Source organism: Bombus vosnesenskii, unplaced genomic scaffold (genome assembly GCF_011952255.1).
Source record: "Bombus vosnesenskii isolate JDL3184/JDL3185 unplaced genomic scaffold, Bvos_JDL3184-5_v1.1 scf7180000013295, whole genome shotgun sequence".
Lineage (NCBI taxonomy): Eukaryota > Metazoa > Arthropoda > Insecta > Hymenoptera > Apidae > Bombus > Bombus vosnesenskii.
Window position 1 is genome coordinate 4499232 of NW_022882946.1, and position 21047 is coordinate 4520278.

The window sequence follows — 21047 nt, forward strand, 5'->3', positions numbered from 1 at the left end:
AAAATGTTTTTCATCGAAACGTAAGTATAAGCGTAACCTTTTATTGACAACTATTCAACTATTTAAGATCGTGTCACAAAATTATGCTCACTTTGTGAAAATCGTTAACTCATTTTTATACGGATGTCTCTTCAACAATATCCAATGGGAAAACTTCAAGTATCAGAAAGAATAGAATCAACGTCTGTTCTTGTTCTAGTTAAACTCAACAAAGTACTACAGTTTGCAGCTGACGACTGCGACGACTAGGTAGAAGGTTTATGCGCAGTGCAGTATCACATGTCAATGCTCGCTGCGCATGTACTTACCGGTGAAAAAGTCATGGCAGGTGTTTCGGCTGGTTCTTGTTGTTGACTATTTCTTATATTTAGATAACAGGTTACTTAGAACTTTCCCGAAGGACAATGATAACGCGTATGTTACATAATTTAAAAAACTTATTTTAAGTAACCGATTGCCAAAGTCATTGTAAATTATGTCGAACACACGGGAAGCAGAGGTAAGCATTTGTAAGTTTCATATCTATATTTTAGTATTTACACTTTTTATTTGATGACTACATAATTGTATTTATTGCAAGATTTTATGATCTAAATTGATACAAAATGTTGTATTAATGATATTATGTTGTGTGAAAGAATTTAAAGTTAACATTGCAGTGATTCACTTATTACATTATCTCAATTTCATTGAAGGTACAAATCTTCAAGGAACGCGGAAACGCGTGCGTGAAAGAACAAAAATATGAAGAGGCTATGTTTCATTACACTCATGCCATTAAACTAGACCCAAAAAATTACTCCTTGTATAGTAATCGATCATTTGCATTTTTAAAATTACAACAATATCATTTTGCAATGGAAGATGCATTAATGACAATTCAATTAAAACCTGATTGGACCAAGGTACGGGAGTGCTTTTTATAAAACACTTCAATAAGTATATTATAACACAAGTATATCCAAAATTTTTGTAGGGTTATTTTAGAAAGGCTGAAGTAGAGTCACAAACCTTCCGCTTCAGTGAAGCACTTCAATCTTACAATAAAGCTTTATCCTTTCAACCAAATGAACCAACGATTTTAGAAGCAATGAGCAGAGTAACACAATTATTAATTAAAGACAAACGAGGTATAGCATTCAAGATATTCAGATAATTATAATGAAAATGTCTCATATGAGGTTTTAATATGGTAAATTATTTTGTAGCTGATCAACAAATACCCTGGCTTGGTGCTGGTGTTGGTATCATACTTGGAGTAATAGTTGTAATTGCTGATTATGTTTTTACAAATAAACCCACATTAACGGTATATGTATCAGTTTAATATTCTTAGAAATCAATGTTAAGATGAATGCTTATAATGGTTATTTTGTTCTTTTTCATTGGATGCAGCATCCTCTTTTGATGGCCTTATTAACGATGTCTATAGCAATGCTAGGTTTTGGCATTGCAAAGGGATTCCGTTATTTTGTAAAGTGTCAAAGAAAATCACTTTTGGAACCTCCAACGGATCTCTTTGGTGGTAATAAAGAAGAATTTGATGATGTTGAAGCAGAAATGAATAACGAGAAGGAAAAACATTCAAAATATAGTAAAGCACAAGCACGACAAAGATTCAGGAAAGGAAAATCGTAGTGTGCTTTGATAATAATAATATTAATAATGACTTACATACATTTTTATGTAAATTTTAAATTTATACACTTTTTAGCATCTCAAGAATGCACTGAATGTTTATGATCAATGTTATTGCATTGACAGAAGGTTTTATTGGTACTGTTTACATTTTATACTTCAGTTACCGTTAAACGATTTTAAAGTATTGAGAATATGTGCCAGAATTTCTATATTTCCCCATATTTTATGTTTAGAAATTCTTATATAGAGCAACATTTCCTAATTAATAATCGAGTCCATGTATTACAAATATATTATTTTAATCCTTTTGAGATGTATCACAAGAAATAAGGCTGCAATGATAATATAATAATTGGTAAGTTATGTAGTACAAATAATTCTAAATTTCAAATCATAAGAAGATCCTTAATCGTTATATAAATTATATCAATATTTAAAAATATGAAATGTTTCAATTTTGATAAATATTGGCGAAAAGTAATTTGTGCCATTTATACTTTGTCACGGTCATATCGTAGGATCAAATAATTTAAACACATTACCTTTATCTGATTCATACAACGAATATCTTATTCTTAATATAAAGAATAATTATTTACACTCAACTTTTTGCACTATTTGTCACAATAAACGTAAGAAATATTCTAACTAAATATAATCAATTGCATAACAACTGTTTAATTTCTTGTTTCATATAATAACCAATGAAAATTCAGAATTTCTTAATATATGCATTTAATATATACATATACAATGAATCATATTATTTAAATTTTAAACATTAAATATATTGCATACTAAGTCTCTATCACAAGTATGAATGTGCATAAGTTAAAACACAATTAATATTAAATTTCCCAAATACACTTCTATAGAATTGTCTCTTATTCTTCTTATACTTCTATAGAATATCTCTTTTATTTTAATGATTTTAGTAATTCAATACTGTTGCTAAGTATCCAAGAATTTTTGATATAGATATGACTTATAGTAAGCTTAATCTCATTAAGTTACTTCGTGAGAACTATTTATGTGCATAGATTATATATATAGATAGGAAAACGTGAATATTTAATAGTAACATTTAGAAGCAGAAATATTAGATTCAGGAATTTCATGTAATTATTTGATGTGCTTCTATTATTCTTTAAAGTCGATTAGATTAAATTATTGAAATCTATCGAATTTTTTCGCAAACTAAGCTATTATTATGTGACAATTACACTATATTATAACCCTTTGTAAATTGACCATTTTCCCGTACATCATTTTAAAATTAATCGGCTGAGATATGTATGCATATTGTCATTAATATCGTATTTCACCTCCATAAAGACATGTAATTAGCAATTATACATAATAATGATAATTTTTTATTTAATCGCAATACATATACTATACTCAGTTCGGTAAGCATCATTATATTATTCTTCCATGTATAACCCGTTATGCGATGAATTATATTAATTCCAATGTAACGAATCAATATCGTAGCAAATGCATGGCTGAATCTCTTGTAAATTAATTATTAACATTATTTATATATTATTCAACTACGAATATAATGAGAATACATTTTCATGTACATTAAACCCACAAAATTTTTGACATTCCATACAAAAATGAAAAAATAGAAAAAAAAATTTTTATATTAAATATAATAAATACATCATATATATATTTAACAATACATATTGTATAAAAATTATCATATGAATTCTTTAAATATAAAATTGTTATATGCGAAATACAAAGAATACATACATATATGTATGTACAATATGTATCTGTCCTTAATGAAAGATGTTAGTGATACTAACACGTTTTTCTCAACCGCATTGGCTGTGCGCCAGGTGCTCCGAACTCAGTTATCCGTAGATCACTGAGAGCTCATTAAGCAAATTCAAATGTACAAGCTGTTACTTACTAAGTACGTACATATTCTTTCGAATTGTTTACGATTGATAGATATACAACAACGAACATAGATATATAATAGTTCTGTTAGCATAAAATGTTTGAATGAATTATAGAACATTGCGCCTCGGACTATTAGCACATGTTATCTTTTCTTGAATAAATATTAAATTTGCTTATACGTTTATATACAATTGTAAGAAGTAATAAATATAACAGCGCGATAGATCACCGTAAGAAAGTTAATGAGATAGATCAAAGTTTATGATGCCTACATAATCTGTAAATTTTCGTTGAAAAAATAATATTAATATATCAAGCAGTAGGTTTTTATAGAATATTAAAAAATCAATAACTTTGTTATAGAATAACGTTCTTTTATTTCTTAAAACGTTTAATCTATTTTTAACTTCTTATGACGTGTGAAACGATATAATTACTTGAACAAATCGTAAATTTTACTAATGAAATTGAGATAAATTATTTTACTATATTTTGGGTATGTTTCCCTCTTTTGTGTCTCCATCTTATATACGATCCTGATGACAGACTATTCACGGTACTCTCTTATGCGCATGCGTTCATTGACGTTTACAAGTAAGTAAGCAAGCATTGTACAATCGTAAAATGTTCAGCAGGGCTATTCCTCTTGGAACCTTCGAAGGGTATACATCTGAGTGTTTGATTAATAATATATAAAACCAAGCATTTTTTATCAAGTTTGTAAAAAGACTGATAATATACACTTTTTTATTTCGCTGTTTATTTTGTATTACAATAAAAAATATTAGTAAAATACAAGATATGAAAGTAATATACATAGTTGAATCATAGTTGAGTAAATTAAAAATTAAACCAAGATATAATAGTACGCAATTTGAATAAAACCGTTTTTCTCTAATAAAATTTTCGTTGCAACAATCATTTCAACGTCGAATAGAAAGTTTAAAAATCTCGTACATTAATATCTGTATTCCTAATTAACTTTTATTACGATCCAACGCAACGAATTAACATATGTTGTTCAAATACTAAATTAAAGCGACAAAAATCGAATACCATAACTCTCTTCTAATTTTATTTATTAATATCTATGAACTCGAAGCAACAGAGTTTCTACATCTGTACAAACTTAACAAGCTAGAGATGACCTCGAGTCGAATCATAACCAAATAACGAAAAAGTAATCGTAATAGGAAATGAAAATGAGTATGCATACGCATATGTGTATTAGAAGAAGAAAGAGAAAGGAAAATGGGGTTATAGCACCACGGATACCTGGAGGAAAGCCTTATACATCGTAATGGAATGTCAGGTCCGTGGCTCCTGCACTTATTGGGGGTTAGGTTGACGTTGCACGAACGTATTGATGCGCAGAAATTCTATATACCCAGAGGATGTGTTTAATATATACGATTATAACTAATGCGCAAAATTCAAAGGTATCGCGTGACGTTTGGGTAACCACAAAATGACAAGAATTCGGAAAAGAACGTAAAGACGTTCACTAAATAACACGAGGAAACGAAGAGCGGGAAGCGTGGCCAGGGCACCCGATGCGATTAGTCGAGTACCTCTTCGTGCGTACAGATACGCGCATGCGCAGGCACAAACCGCAGGGATGTATCTACGATAAAGTAAATGGTAGACTTAAGCGTCACCAATGTGAACAATTTTCATAATTTTTGGTGTAATTCTTTCTATGAACTATGTTGTTTAAATATATATCTTTCTATTTTTTAAAATATATGAATTTTTAAAGAAAGTTATATACATTCATTTACAAAATTTAATTTTTGGTAGTTTCCAATGTTATAACAATGATTGAGTTATTTTTATAAAGTTCTACGTAATTTGAAGTCAAGATGCCGATGACCTCGTGGTACCATTCTCACTTCCTACAAATTTATTATTGATTTCATTTTAACGACGTGTTATTCTATTTTACTTAGTCTTTAAAGTTAGATACTGTAACAGTTGCGTATACGTGTATGTACGTGTATCTTCTATTGTATGTCTTATTGTTGACCTGAAACTTTCAAATGCATGCAGCGGTTTACTAGAATTCATTAATATTTGTATTTCGTAACTTAACGATTCAAGTTGCAAAGAACTTTTATTATTTTTCACTTGATTGTAATACTATTGTAACGCAAAGTGATATGTGCATATTAATGCATTGTACGTTACATCTGTTCCAATAACAATAAACATCAGTGTGTCTTTGCGTAATGAAGTATTTGCAATACAATTGTATGAATATATGAGTACATACAGTTCTATAGTCTGTACAAGAAAAAAATAATCAATACACGATCGTGTGACACCTGAAACGAACCGTTTAAACGCGGGAGGACTAAACCCTTTTGCACGAAGTTTGGCATAGTGAGTACACTGCTTCGAAGGTTCAGAGACACTTTGAGGTGACCGTCCTCTGGATGCGCGCCTTTAATAAATACGTTCCTGTTAGCCGCACTACTTTTCTACGGTATCCCCACCAATATCCATCAGTGTATACGGATTGGTAGGTTGCGATTGGTAAGCAAGTGATTGGTGTTAGTAGTGGGGAGCGATCACGTCACGAAGCGAGGCCGAAAAGAGACGAGGCGCATGTATCAATGCGCAATCGCATCGGGACAGTTCAGGGAGTCGGGGAGGTCCGTGGTAAGGAATAAACAGAGTGAAGAGACCGCGCGAGAGACGAAGAGTGGGGAAGGTGGAAGAGAGAGAGAGAGAGAGAGAGAAAGATAGAGAGCGAACAGGCAGTGAGACGATCACGATGCACGGAGGCAAGCACAAGCGGCCAGGGGCACAGGGCTGAGGGCTGAGGGCTCGACAGGGCCTAGAATAACGTTCACGGGACGGCCGTGGGCCAGTCAGCAGCTATGGAACAGACGAAAACTCTCGCGTCCCGGCTACTCAGCACAAGTTGCATAGAGAATAAGGACGACTTGGAAGAGGTAACATAAATATTTTAAATAGTCACTGGATACGTATCGGGTGCTAGGGGTTCCGCCATTGTTGCGACGGTCGCGCACGTCGCTGACCGCGCGGCGCCACACGTCGTACCACGCGTCTTAGCGGCAATATTTGAATCATTTGCATAATTCTAATGTTCACTTTTCTTGCTTATTGATGGAAAATTGAATATTAATGAATAATTTAATTGAATATTAATCGCTAAAATCCAATAAAAAATATAATGAATGATACATATTATCAAATTTGCCAACTTAATACTGGAATTAAAATACTTTTAATGTTTTTTGTTAATATTAATAATTTTATTTAATATTTTATAGTCTGTTAGTACGGAACTTTAAATATGTTACACTTTTTATATCTTTTTACATTTATTTATGCTACATTTTTAAAATATTTTATTGTTACAAGATATTAAAAACTTGTTTTCTATTTTCAGAAATTCGAGAGATGTTATACAGTGCTCCAAAACCTGACTGCAGGGCTATCTGAAAAAGAAGCCCATGATACGTTAAATAATGCTGTATGTAAGGATAAGACACATGAAGAAGTTTCATTAGGATTGTTGGTAGTCATTTTGACAGATCCTCAAAATGCTCCAAAAAGTTACAGAGACTTGACATTAATTACACGAGATGGTCTTGCAATTGTGTTAGTACATCTTAATCAATTAGTACTTGAAAGATACCTACGATTGAACGATGTGACTAGAAGTCAGTTATTATGGCTGTTAAGGGAGATGATAAGAACCAGTGTAGCTAGTGTGGATAACCTTTGTTTAAGTTTATTAAGGCATGCAGCTGGTGGTGATATTTCACCACGGAATTTGTTTTTAGTTGATGCACTTTTAGATATTTTTCAAGAAAATCGACCTTGGCTGGATAAATTCCCTTTTCTAGTAGCATCCATTGTTTATACCTATTTACGATTAATAGAAGATCATAATGCACCACATTTATCTGGTTTACGTCAAAAAGAAGTTACATTTACTGTATCTTTAATAAGAGAACGTATGGTTGATTGTTTGGTTATTGGAAGGTAAATGAAGTGAAATATTTTTATCTATATTTATAATGCAAGTCAGACTGTAATAAACAAAATGATAATTAATGTTTGTAGAGATTTAGTACGCCTATTACAAAATGTGGCACGGATACCTGAATTTGAGGCACTTTGGAAAGACATACTTCTCAATCCAAAGTCTCTTTGTCCAAATTTCAGTGGTGTCCTTCAACTTTTACAAACTAGGACTTCTAGAAGGTTTCTCCAATCTAGACTTACACCAGATATGGAAAGGAAATTAGTATTTTTAACCAGTCAAGTCCGTTTTGGTAATCATAAACGATACCAAGATTGGTTTCAAAGGCAGTACCTGGCTACACCAGAATCACAATCTTTGAGATGTGACCTTATACGATTCATTGTTGGTGTTATTCATCCAACAAATGAGCTATTATGTTCAGATATTATACCTCGATGGGCAGTAATAGGATGGTTATTTACAACTTGTACATCAACTGTAGCTGCAAGTAATGCTAAACTCGCTTTATTTTATGATTGGTTGTTTTTTGAACCTGAGAAGGATAACATAATGAACATTGAACCTGCAATCCTTGTCATGCACAATTCCATGAGATCGCATCCACCGGTCACTGCCACATTGTTAGACTTTTTATGCAGAGTAAGTGATAATGTAAATCTCAACACTTCATTACGGTTTTAAAATTTACATAATTTTTGTTTACAGATAATACCAAATTTCTATCCACCTTTAACCGAAAAAGTGAGAAATGGGATCTTTTTGTCGTTGCGACAAATTTTGGAGAAACGGGTTTTGCCGAGTCTTTATCCATTGTTTGATAGTCCCAAGTTAGATCGTGAATTAAGAAGCAAGATAAGAGAAACATTCAAAGAATTCTGTTTACCACCTAATGCAGATCCTGGTAAAATTATTACACAATATTGCATGTTTATTTTCTATAAACCATTCAAAATCAGAGCACTGAAAAAGCTTACCATTGCACATGTATAAACATGTATCTATTTATTTTTATGTATTCATCACATGTTAAAATCATGCTATTTTTTATATAATGTACATATTTAGTTTTAAAAATATATGTCGGGTTTACATTAGAATTAGGGTTAGGGGTGTGAAAAGAATCTCCACTTGGATTACACATTGTCGTTATGCAATAGAGAAGATATTGACTAGTGCAAATACGATTATCATAGAACTGGACAAGTAACCGTGGTAATTAGATACTCGAGAAACTAATGACAATGATCCTAGGTTCAACAAAATCTAAGTCGGGCGTGTAATATTCACTGATAGTAAGGGGTTACTCTTTTCGTCGATGAGATCTCGAGAGAGAATGAATTTCCATCTCGATGATGCCACAGAGGGAAACTATAATGGGGTATGTCTAAGAACACGACATCATCAGATTCGTCGAGGATAGCCTTCGTTCAGAAAGTAAGGGAAATTGGCATTGCTGCTAATTGGTCAATCTCCATATCGGTGGTTAGAAAAAGATGCTAGCCGCCCTCGAGGGAAAGTTGCTAGTGGGAGATGCCGCTCATTGATAATAGATTTCCCCTATCTTCTCGTAGTTGGAACAAAGACTGTTTATCTGTTTGAAGGACCTTAGTTAAGTAAATCTTAAGATTTATAACGGTGTAGCTGAACATGTACTCTGGAGATGCGTCGACATCTGGTAATCATCTTATCCGAAAAATAGGGTCTGCGTGTGGCGAGCCACGGGACAGATACCGTTGGAATGTTTACTGTCGCGTGCCGCCACAAATATTTCTTTTAAGGAGAGCTATAGAATTACTCCATATCTTTGTTAGACAAAGCGTTCATCCTGTGACCGCGGCTACGTTCGGCGACTGGCTGTCGCCTCGAGCCCAAGCTCATTATCACAAATCTCAAACAAATATAATCGGATCGAAGGATGACAATTGTTTAATTACGCCTATGATAGAATCTAGATTACGGTGTTCAGAGATTTTCCCGAAGTTTCAAAGGGAAGGCTCCGATGTCCTTTCATCTCCGACATATATATAGTATAAATATTGATGATATTCAAATGTACATATCAAATAGATATAAGCACAGAAAAATATTAGTATATGTATATTAATTTTGGGTTTATGTATCATGGTTTTAACAAATCTTTCTCTTTTAAACATCATTTAAAACTCATTTTCTGGTCTTTTCTTTTAATAAATTTTATTATTCACCTTTCCCTTAAGCTTATAGCACATTCATTGCTTACTAACTTTGGTTTTTGCATGATGTTTTTGAGCAGGAAATAAGGTTCCTGTATATTCAGGTAAAATGGAGGATTTTAATAAGGATGTTACACCAGGCGCTACACTGGAAAATGCAGCGAATACACCAGTTGAAAATAATCATCTAAATCAAGACTCAGAACCAGCTTTTAGTGATGAAGAAGACGAAGTGTCATTAAGGTTAATTCTGTTTTATATTTCTATCACATAGTACTTCAAATGTTTCAGCTTAAAAATATAGTTATATCACTAAAGGATATTTAACATTATAGGATAGTGACTAAAGTAGAGGAAGAAGATGAAGAAGATGTTCCATTAGCAAATGTGAAGTTGAAAAACGAACAAAAAAATGCAAATTGTATCGTGAAGAAAGAAGATATTACATCTCAGTTAAATTTAATTTTAGAACCAGAAGAGTTAAGGACTGCTGTAGAAAGTTTGCACAGTGAAACAGACAATGAAGTGAGATGTCAAACGATGGAGAGGATAGTACAAATGGTTGTAGAGGATGAAATAGATGCAGAAACTATACCAGCACTGGCTTCTTGCATATCAACGATCTTATCTTCACAAATTACATCTCAAATATTTCCATCAGATAATTTGAATGAAGAAGCCTTGACTGATAGTATAAGTACACCATTGTTTGTTATGTTTCGAAATCAGTTTCAGTTGTGTAAAGAAGAGGACAATAGGCGGAAGCTGCTAGCTCGGGTACTTGCAGAGATACAAAACGTTCAATCAAGAATAGGTTATCTGTTACTTTATTTTTTGAAAGTCTGGGGCAGAGAGGAAGAAAAACGGGAAGGCGAACCAAGGTTCGTAGTGGAATGCAAATTACACATAAGCAAATGAAAGTATGCTTTTTATTATATTATTTTTTATTGCAGTAATATGTTAAATGACGTTAAAGCATCTGTATATAAAGATTTTTGTGTACATCGAGAAAAAAAATTAGATGCGTGTTTAGTGTCAGATTTGAAGGTATGTAATTTTTAAAAGTTAAAAATTGTAATATCACAAACAATTGTAAAAATTGTAATTTGTTTTAATTTGCTTTATATATCCTTTTATTAGTCGTATATAATGTACCATTTTTTTATAGCTCTGCCATGAAGATAACATATTTATGCTGTGTTACCTTGTGCCTGATGTATACATGGGTTTTCAAAATGTGGCTCTTGGAAATGTTCAATTATTACATTTGGTTGTCTCGACCGTCGATGCATGCCAACTACAAGAATTGGTTTGTCAAATAATGCAAGGACACTTAAAGATGTTAAAGAAGGAATCGTTTACATCACTTTTGACAGCAAGTTTAAATTGGGAGACTTTTGAGCAATATTGTTTTTGGCAGCTTATTTTTGCCCATGATTTTCCAATTGACTATGTCTTACCTGTCTTACCCAAATTGCAATTTCGAGATCATGCAGAAGCATTAACATCGATATTGTTTATGCTTAAACAAGAAAAGTAAGTAAATCTAAAAGTAAAAGTAAGTAAAGATAAAAAATTTAATTCAATATTAATAACATTAATAATTGAATAGGCCAACGTTAGAACTTCTGCGACAATTGCTTGCACGGCAAAACGTGGATGGGGACATGTTTGTTGTAGCGGCTCTACGTTACTGGTGTCGCGATTACGAAGAAAAACTTAGTGAGTTACTTGCGAATCTTTTGAGTACTCGTTACCCTGCTACAAGTCCAAACAAGCGGAAACGATCTGGCCCTAAACATAATCAACAATCTGGTACACCCTCTGGCGAACAAGTTCTTGGTCATTTGGATCAATTACGACAGCATTGTATGTCGTCCGCTGAATTGCAGCTTTATCATTCTGAAGGAATGCAAAGAGCTCTACAACAAGCACAAGCAGCCAGTAGTGATTCTTTAAGAAAAAGTTATGGAGATTTATTTGCACTTGCGGAAGTTAATGAAGAAAACGAACCTCCTCCGCCCCCACCAACAAGCTCAGCACGAAAACATGCAGCAGCGTCGGCTGGAGGTGGCGGAGGTGCTGGTGGTAAAGGAGGTCATAGAAAAACTGGTGCTAATACGAGGGAAAGGTCTAGCTCAAAAAGGCCGCTTCCTCGGTATCATTTGGACAGTACATCTAGTAGTGAGGTAAATTTAAAAATAATCTACAGTAGCTATTTTTGATACTATTTAGATATTTGTATTTTTTATTAATTGAGTTTAATCGTGTTGCCGTAGGAGGAATCAATTGTGAATGTAAAACAAGCAAAGAAGAGAAAAAAAATTAATCCAGTGGGCTCCGATAGCGACTGACCACCCAGTGTCTTCAGATGTCACATGGACCACGTCACGTGTGTGCAGCAAGCTAAATTAGCCTTAAGAATAGTAAGATAATATAGTATACGTAATAGATTTATCTAGCGCGACTTGTATATATAGTATGTGGGAAGTGAATGCGAAACATACTGATTACAAGGATCTTGCACATACTTTGCAAACACTATATGCTAACAACGTTGCCAGATTCTGCATTTTCATGAATTTCATTACTTGTGTCAAACGCAATCTATCGAAAGATATTTAGGATATATGTGATATCTAACGAGAAAAAGATAAATTTATAAATACTGGTTATAGCTTTTCTAGGTAAATATGTATGACAGATTAACTTGCCATGGCAGATCGATACTCTGGGTGTTTTCTTCAGAGACAAAGGAATTTATCATGGTCTGTCAGATAAGGTTACCGAGAGGCAAAACTAGTCATAAATTAAATTATTTTGATACACTCTTAAACATACAAAAAATATGAATTTAAGAGTTGAAAATTGAATCTGGCAATATTGTAGGAGATAAAGCGACATTAAGGTATTTCCTTATGTGATCACTTTATTTCTAAGAAAAGAAATGAAAATCCGTTACCTTCATATAATTTTGTGATCGATATCAAAGAATGCAGCACGATAGTGCTTACCAATTATTTGTTTATTGATTTTGCGATTAGTATAATTATTGATCCTATTGTCCAAATTTATTTCTTTTCTCTTTCATTACGCGATAACTATAGTAAGACTCGCGTCTCACACAATAGCTAACAAAAAAAAAAAAACATGGTTACTTTTTGTTGCCATAAACTGTGAACGCAATTTGTAAGAATCGTTGATAGGTTTTTATTAGGATTAAGGACCTTCTGCAGGAGAAGGATATATTGAGAATGTCTTACTCCAGCATGAAGCGTACAGTTTTACGACCAAATGTATTTTACGTCTGCGCTTAGTAAAAGCAACCTCAAGATGTAAATCATTCTCAAGACGTAAGAATTTTTATATTTTGCACGATGGAAGGTTGTCGATTTTTGCTATTAGATTGTTTTGATCTAAAGCAATAAATCTGTTTTTGTTGCTACTAAGTATTTTAATGCAAATGCACAAATTTCACGTTGATAGAAAAGAGAAAACAGAATGCACGACTTCTTTTTTTTCATCATAATATTTATGATATTTTTATATCCACGAGCTAGTAGTATTTATTACAGGTTTCTATTAATTTCTACGTGTATGTTTCAATTCTTATAAATTTGTTTATAATTTTGTAATGATCACAGTTTCTCTAATACTTTTGTGGATTGAATTTATTATTCTATCTAAAGTATATCAATTCAGTAATGAATTGGAAAGACACCTTCCAACGAGTATAGAACTAGGCGTCATGTACACTTAAGTCCTAAAAGGAACGTAAGCGTGAAATATTACCGTTCGCCTCCTGTACATTTCCTGTAAAATCGGTTACTTGTACACATATAAGTAGCTGTGTTATGTATTTTCTAGTTGTACATACCAGAGAGAACGGAATTTGTATGTGTATGTATGCATGTATGTGCGCGATGGATTTTTTCAAGAACCCGATAAAAAATTTTTTTCCATAATGAGAGTTTGTATTTCTGATGCTATGAAAATCGACCCATGAACATTCATATGGCGAACAAGATGAAAAACAGCCTTCTATGCCAGTACGAATGTCTTTTTATTTAATACGCGCGTAATGTACGTATCAACCATTAAAATGGCGTGTAAGGTGTGAAGTTGATATTGTTATTAGGTTTTTTCTACTTGTACATAAACTGCGACGTTATGTGAGAAAATATTTAAAAACGACGACGATTGAATGTAAAAGAGAATATATGAGAGGTATGAATGAGTAAGCGCGTGTATGCGCGAGAGGGAGAGAAAGAGAGACAAACACAGAAACACAGATAAGTAAAAGAAAAAAAACAAAAACAAAAAAAAAGAAATCGCGAAATTAATGATGCGCGGGGCAATATGAAAAATAAACCTGTAAACATTTAATGTTTTTTAACGACCTTGTACACATGGATACACATGTAAATACATGAATATATTATCGTAATGCGAGCATAAACATTTAATGTTTTTAACGATCTTGTATACATAGATACACGTAAATGTAAATACATCGAAAAATTACCGGAAGTAAACCTGTGATTCCTATCGTTTGTTTCCTCTTTCTCTGGATTTTTCCCTTCCTCTCTATTTTAATTCTTTTTCAGCGGCGAACGAATAATCGGGTTTCAAGATTGTATTTGTCATAGTACTGTTCTTTTTTTATAGATACCTGTATACATAATGCGAACAATATGAGATAACCACAAAACAACGTAATTATGCGCAAATTGTGTAACAAACAAATGGATGTTAAAAAATTTTAAACTTGTTTGTAATATATGTACAATTTTTTACCAAAATAGTGACAAATTAAAGAAAGATAACAAGATATTTTGTCTCTCTCTCTCTCTCTCTCTCTGTCTTTCCCTCTCCCTGTAGGATTAAATCCTGCTACATCACACTACATAGTATCGACAAATCGTGCATCAAGTGCATTTGATTAAAATTACACGATTAATAGTAAAACACCATTTATGTTACTATCCTCCGCGTAACTACTAAATTAAAGAGAGAGAACCGCTCGTACCAACTTGTTAAGGCTAATACTGAATTAATACGGCTAAAATGCAATGGTATCACAAACAGTATTTAGTGGAAACACCTATGATTCGATGAAATACGTTTCTTCTATTATTTGCCATTTACTAATCACGCCATTATTTTATCCAATTTGGCACGTGGCGTAACACAAATTTACTTCGTTGACACATCGAAGAGCCATAGAATAATTCACTATGTGGTGAAAACGAATTTATTTCATGGGTTTGTATTTTTATTCTGTTGTCATACTGAAAGAGGAAGGTGCAATTGTCTTGATGCGAAGTAACAAATAAAAGTATAATACGTATTCAATTTTCGTATTATTACAGCTAAAGAGGAAAAATGGAATAGATCTTAATTTTTTCCAAAAAACACTTTTTAAGATGCGTCATTTTTACTTGATACGTACTTTCCGCTATACATGTACATATACATCCATTTGGATTGTGTACACTTCTCATTCGAATGTTTCTTTCCTTTCACATGTGTGTATGCGTATTGCGTGTACCGTGATTACAAAATCATCATTCACCGTTATATCGCAGGTAAGATAGAAATGACATAATTACTTACTATCTTTTACGTACACACGTGCACACGTACATATCTTCCAACGAAAACCTTGTTGCATGGAAAAAGCGTATAGAAAGCGCATTTTTAAACGACAACCTAACATTATCAGCTTATAGATGAAAAATAACGGATCTTTCTATTGATCGATAGATTCGTTTCAACTAATTCATAATACACATCTGTCCTGCTATCAATAATCTTAATTGTATTTACTCGAAAAATTTGAACAAAAAGAAAATAAAACAAGATTAATAATTTTCGTTAGACGACATTTTCAAGCGGTATTCGTGCATATTGCATAATGGTCATGGTCGCATAAGATTTATCTGTACATCTCTTTACCTGTTACCTTTTTTTTTTTATCGCTAATTAAACATTTAGGCAAGGGATTCTTTATCGGCACGTAATCGACTCAGTTAAATCGTTCATATAAAAAGTAACCCCATAACTACTTTATTCCATTAAGGTCATGTGCAGGTATTTTTCAAGAACGATTACTTTCAAAATACTTTTTGTCATATTTATACTTATATTTTTTATAATCCTGTATTCTTTTATGTTATAACTTTTACAGGGACGACTTAAATGTTTCAATTACGTTTATCTTATTGCATGCTAATTTTTACAAGATCCATCAATTAGGGCAGATGCCACCTGTTGCCCACTATTCATCACTAAAAATTGATCGATTTAATTTAAGTTTGGTCTACGGAACTAATATTTAGTCCAAATACAGAAATAGTTTCGCCTCGTTTGTGCATATGATTGTACTTTACAGAGATGTATGTATACTTAAATGTTGAGCTGTCGCATGACTCAATCAATTAGTAATGAATTAAAATCGTCGATCGGAATATAGAGGGATTTTGTACAAGGTTCCGTTTATTATTCATATGCACATACGCGCACAATCGCATGGCGGTTTGATTGATCACGCGTTAGTATGCTTATCAATAACAGAGATGACTGTAACAAATGCTATATTCTTAGTAGGGAGCTAATGCATCATTCTCTTCACAGTTGATTAAACGGTTGGTTCGTAAAATGCAAAATTTCTCTATAGCGATGTCTTTTTCAAGTAGTTCAAAACGATTTAAAAGAAATATAGTTAACACAAAATAGAATCGAGAACAAATTTTGAGAAATACTAAAAATATATCAACGTTGTGTCAATAACATTGTAGTAACATCGTGCATCTTGTTGTTGCTACTTGTATAGTTAATACAATTTTCAAGGATTAAATATATTTCAAGTGTGTACAATAAAAGGTTAACTTTGGTTGCATATTTTGAAATGCGATAGACGTATAGTAAAATAATTTATGATACGATCGAATGATTTGTTGGCACAAGAGACGTGACAGGACATGTTTTAACGCACTTATAACGTGTTTGGTCACGTGCTGCGCAGCGTAGATGCGCATAAATCAAAGCGTTCAAACATTGTTTATAACAGATTAATTTTGCTTACTTACTTTATTAAGAAAATTATTATTTTTAATTAAACGATTAAATAATAATGCCATTACTATTACACGAAATAAAATAATACAATTATTATTATTGAAGTAAATAACAATAGTATCATTATTAAATGCAATAGTTTAATAAAAAAAATGCAATATTTAATTAAAAATAATTATTTGCATTTGACGACTTAACAACGAATAAAATACGAATAAAATATTAAAACATTTACGCTAGAAAAATTAAAGTTTATATTCCATGACATTTCTATATTAAAACACCTTTCTAATTTGTATAATCGAATCAACCGTTTCTTTCTAGCTGGTTCTTCATGCTTACAAATCATCCGAGCTTAATGTGCAATAATGTGCATAGACTCGTTGATTTTGATCAGGTTGTAAAGTATTAAGCAATTACTTACCCGTGGATGTAAAAATATTCGCTGAAAAAGATTCGGATAATTATTTACGCAAGCTTTCTTTAACAGAAAAGGCAATCGTTTTTTATCGATATATTTAAAATTAATTAATGATCATGGTTGATCAGAATGTAGAGAATACACAACACTGCTCCCATGGTACAAGTCTCGTGTTTACTTTCCTTTCCTTTTTTTTAAGGAGAAACGGCACGATCATCCTTTGTCAATGACTTCAGAACGAATGTTACCAGTCGTTGCTTTGATAGTTTGGATGATGCACGAATATTCGAACGACCAAATCCTCTCGTGACCATAGTGTTCCAACGAAACGGACAATTTTATACGAAATAAATAAATTCGATGTATATTTATCATTCACCTGTCTTCGTTTTTTCTTGTTCACGACAGCATAACGTATTAATCGACTATACTTTGTTTATAGTCTATAGCGAAACGCATTATCCAAGGTATGTAACGATAATGGTACGACCAGCGATTTTCTCGAAACGATTCCACGTGTATATCATAGATATACATGTATACATCGGTATACAGCAATAGTATTCGTCGACTCGTTATCGTGGTCGTAGACACGTTAAAGGGACAGCGATTGCAAAAGTTGTAAAAGTTTTGAAGAAAATTACAATAGGCGAGAACAAGTATAATTTTTTGTTAGACAGGCTCCGACTGTTCGTTCTTCACGTGTTTTATCTGTCGTATGATGTCATCTTGGGCATGTTGATTCTATAATTAGGTACTTAATACGAAACCGTATCTAGCATCACCATTTGCAAGGCTCTCCTGGTCACTTAACGCGCATGCAAAATCGCTTGGTAACGTCCCATTAACACGTTCTCGTTGTATACACGCGACAAAGAAAGTTCTCTCTACGTTTAAATCACACGGTCGTACGTACAGTTGGGTCACGCACACGCAACTCCTAAATATACATGTACAGCTTTTTCCTCTGGCACACACATTGGTTTCTCGACCGTCGTCATAATTAGCATTAGTTCTTTTCCTCCGTTTTTTTTTTTTTTGTTTACTCTTCTTATCACTATTTGTCTCTCTCTCTCTCTTTCTTCTGTTCTTTCTATGCTTTGTTTCTTTCGAACGCGGTTTCTATCGTTAATACAGACTTGTTATGTATATATACACAATATAGTAACAGTCTATGTTCCTAAGGCTGCTAAAAAGTCTCACTTGTAGGATCTCCCCCGCGAAAAGGGAGAGCGTGTTATAGAGTTCAGGTTTCGACCAAGGGAGGAAAGCGTGAAACGTCTTTACCGTGCACGTCTAGTAAATCACTTCGTATACAGTGGCCTTTTTGTCACCGGATCCAGTCACGATATATTTGTCGTCGGCAGAGATGTCGCAGCTCAACACCGACGAAGACTCCTTCGACTGTAAAAAGAATTCATATGGATTCCCATGTGGTTGTTCGGAGATCTGCTTTTTTGTGCTACTTCCACGCAACATGACGCGTTAATTACGCCCAACGATACACGCAGAGAATAGTTCATCTCTTATGAGCATGCAACGAACTCTTAGTGGACGCGAAGTTCTTTTCTCGAATTATGAAAATTATGGCTGACATCTAACTCACTAAAACTCGTAGCAAGAAAAGAATTTGGAGACTCGCGTATTTTGTGTATAACAGCTTACGCTGTATATACATATACAGTGGCGTACGAAAGTATGTGCTGTTAAATGATACGAAAATTAATATACCTGAAAATACGTGAAATGATACAAAAATACTTTCTAGCACTGTAGGTAAGTAGTCGGACACTTGCTGATATTTCGTTACTCGAGTCGAGTAAAATTTATCAGAGTTTTTCAAATAAATGTAACGAAACGTCCTAACCGCTTCTATATAGCAGTTTGTCTCGTTCAAAATTAAACGGTGACTAAGATCTCTCTTTATTTATATTCAGCTAGTTGTCTCGAGTTATACGTCGCTTCAAGTTCTTTCCACCTATTATATCTCATTGTCTTTAATCTAGTTAACAAGATGAAGTGAAAAACGAAAGAAACAACCTATCTCGACAACATCAACGAGAATGTGGCGATACACACCTGAAATATCGAAGCTCCGTACGGTGTGCGCCATGCGTTCAACAAATTATCCTTGCCGGTGGAGACGAACCATTTGCCGCAAGAGGCGAAGCGTAACGACAACACGCACGACTCGTGTAGGTGCAGTTGATACTTATCGGACTTGGTAGCGTGAAGCACCTCCACGTTCGAATTTTCCATACCCACAGCGAGCCATTCTCCGGTTGGGCAATAGCCCAATGAGAATATTTGCGAGGTAAAGTCGTGTTGCTTCAACTGTCTACCCTCCCTTAGGTCCCACGAACGCACCGTGTTATCCAACCCTCCTGTCCACAGCTTCGAACCGTCCGCCGAGATATCGATGCAGGAGGCACCGTCCGTGTGGCCTTGGAACTGTCGAATCAACGTCTCGTTCTGTAGATCCCACACGGCGATGTTGCCATCGCTGCAGCAGCTGAAGCAGACCTTCGAGTCTGGCGAGATCGCCAACGCGTAACAGGCCGGTGCCGCTGACGTCAGTTCCGTTTTGATTCGCGGTGTAGGACTAGCCAAGTCCCAGATGATCAGCTGACTCGCCTCCCCTCCAACTATTAGGGTTCTGCAGTCCGGCAGTAACTTTACCGATCTGTTTTCAGAAATAATGAAAATAATGGAATATATTTCATGGAATAACAAGGTGAACGAGGATGTAAAAAAAGAACACGTGTAAACAGGATCACAAAGTAACGTAAAAACGGGTTGAAAGAACGAAATACAATTTTTTAGATATATAACCTTTGACTCGTTTCGCTGAATGATTAGTTAAGGGAGGATTCCGACCGAACAAATAATAGTTTATCTTCTATTTTCTCCGTTACACGAACAATTAGGAAGCGTCGATTTCATTCCGCGAGTATAATAGGTTTAACCATTCGCAAATTAAAACAAGACATTCCTTCTTTCGTAATGTAAAAGCAAACCTCTACTTCCGGTTAAATATAGAATTTTCGTATTTCCTATTGTTCGTGATTCGTTAAGATTGATAGTTGGCCGATTCATCAATTACCTCGTAATAAAACGAGCCAGCCCGTTTCTTTTTAATGCGAATCCATTAATATTCTTCCACTTCTATTCGAATTTCATTCAAATCTTATATTCTCTATTCTTCTTCGTTTATTAAAAACGATATTTATCTAAACCGTCAACCGATAACGAAACACTATTCTGTCTTTTAATACGAAACTTCCTAGCTTGCTATTTAAAGTTTCTTCCCGTTCGTTACAATTGATACGTACGACCGATCATCGATTATCCAATCGAGTCGCTAACAATATCCAATAACGAAGAAAAGAAGACTCCTCTTTCCTACTACGTTAACGAACTTCTTATCTAAACATCAAACATATACTGCCATCTTCTATTCGCCCACGTTCGTTAAAATTACCAAACAAATCCCGTTATTTGTCAAAATAACTAGCCGAATCGCCACATAATCCAATAATAAAGCTTCGCTCGACTAAAGCTCTATCGTGCAATCGCTTAACACATTACCGACCGCTAGCGATTCAACAGCATACGCACATCCGACCGGCGTATCTCAGGCGCCGGCTCTGTTTCGGTTTAGACTCTCCAATACCATTCTTTTTGTTCATCGCGAACGGTACGTTTTTCAAATTGGTATTAAACCGTGGGAGCTTACAAAGCGACGCAACTGACGCAACTGGGCAAGGTACCT

The 21047-nt window shown here is 33.9% G+C and overlaps 2 protein-coding genes and 1 long non-coding RNA gene across 8 annotated transcripts in view; 1 reads left to right on the plus strand and 2 right to left on the minus strand.

Annotated features, from left to right (window-relative positions):
* Positions 1 to 235: 235 nt before the first annotated feature.
* On the plus strand, positions 236 to 14295 carry LOC117233355 (integrator complex subunit 3). Its single transcript, XM_033493567.1, is given in 16 exon segments — positions 236 to 499; positions 696 to 905; positions 977 to 1130; positions 1209 to 1309; positions 1396 to 1594; positions 6359 to 6436; positions 6439 to 6518; positions 6980 to 7578; positions 7660 to 8221; positions 8288 to 8483; positions 9879 to 10017; positions 10110 to 10655; positions 10728 to 10821; positions 10943 to 11310; positions 11387 to 11963; positions 12054 to 14295. Coding segments are annotated over 16 exon segments (4002 nt in total). The 5' UTR covers positions 236 to 475; the 3' UTR covers positions 12129 to 14295.
* On the minus strand, positions 2587 to 5269 carry LOC117233356. The gene is made up of 2 exons (XR_004493301.1): positions 4837 to 5269; positions 2587 to 4214 (listed from the first exon to the last, which is right to left on the minus strand). It is a non-coding gene; the product is annotated as an uncharacterized LOC117233356 (long non-coding RNA).
* A 3061-nt stretch (positions 14296 to 17356) lies between the features above and the next one.
* LOC117233232 (protein groucho) overlaps positions 17357 to 21047 on the minus strand; it is a 112264-nt gene continuing 108573 nt past the window's right edge. For all 6 annotated transcript variants that reach the window (XM_033493358.1, XM_033493354.1, XM_033493355.1 and 3 more), the window contains 2 exons: positions 19355 to 19958; positions 17357 to 18679 (listed from right to left, as the gene is read on the minus strand). In XM_033493358.1, coding sequence (XP_033349249.1) covers positions 18572 to 18679; positions 19355 to 19958 — 712 coding nt within the window. In that variant the 3' untranslated portion in view covers positions 17357 to 18571. The remainder of the gene's footprint in view (positions 18680 to 19354; positions 19959 to 21047) is intronic.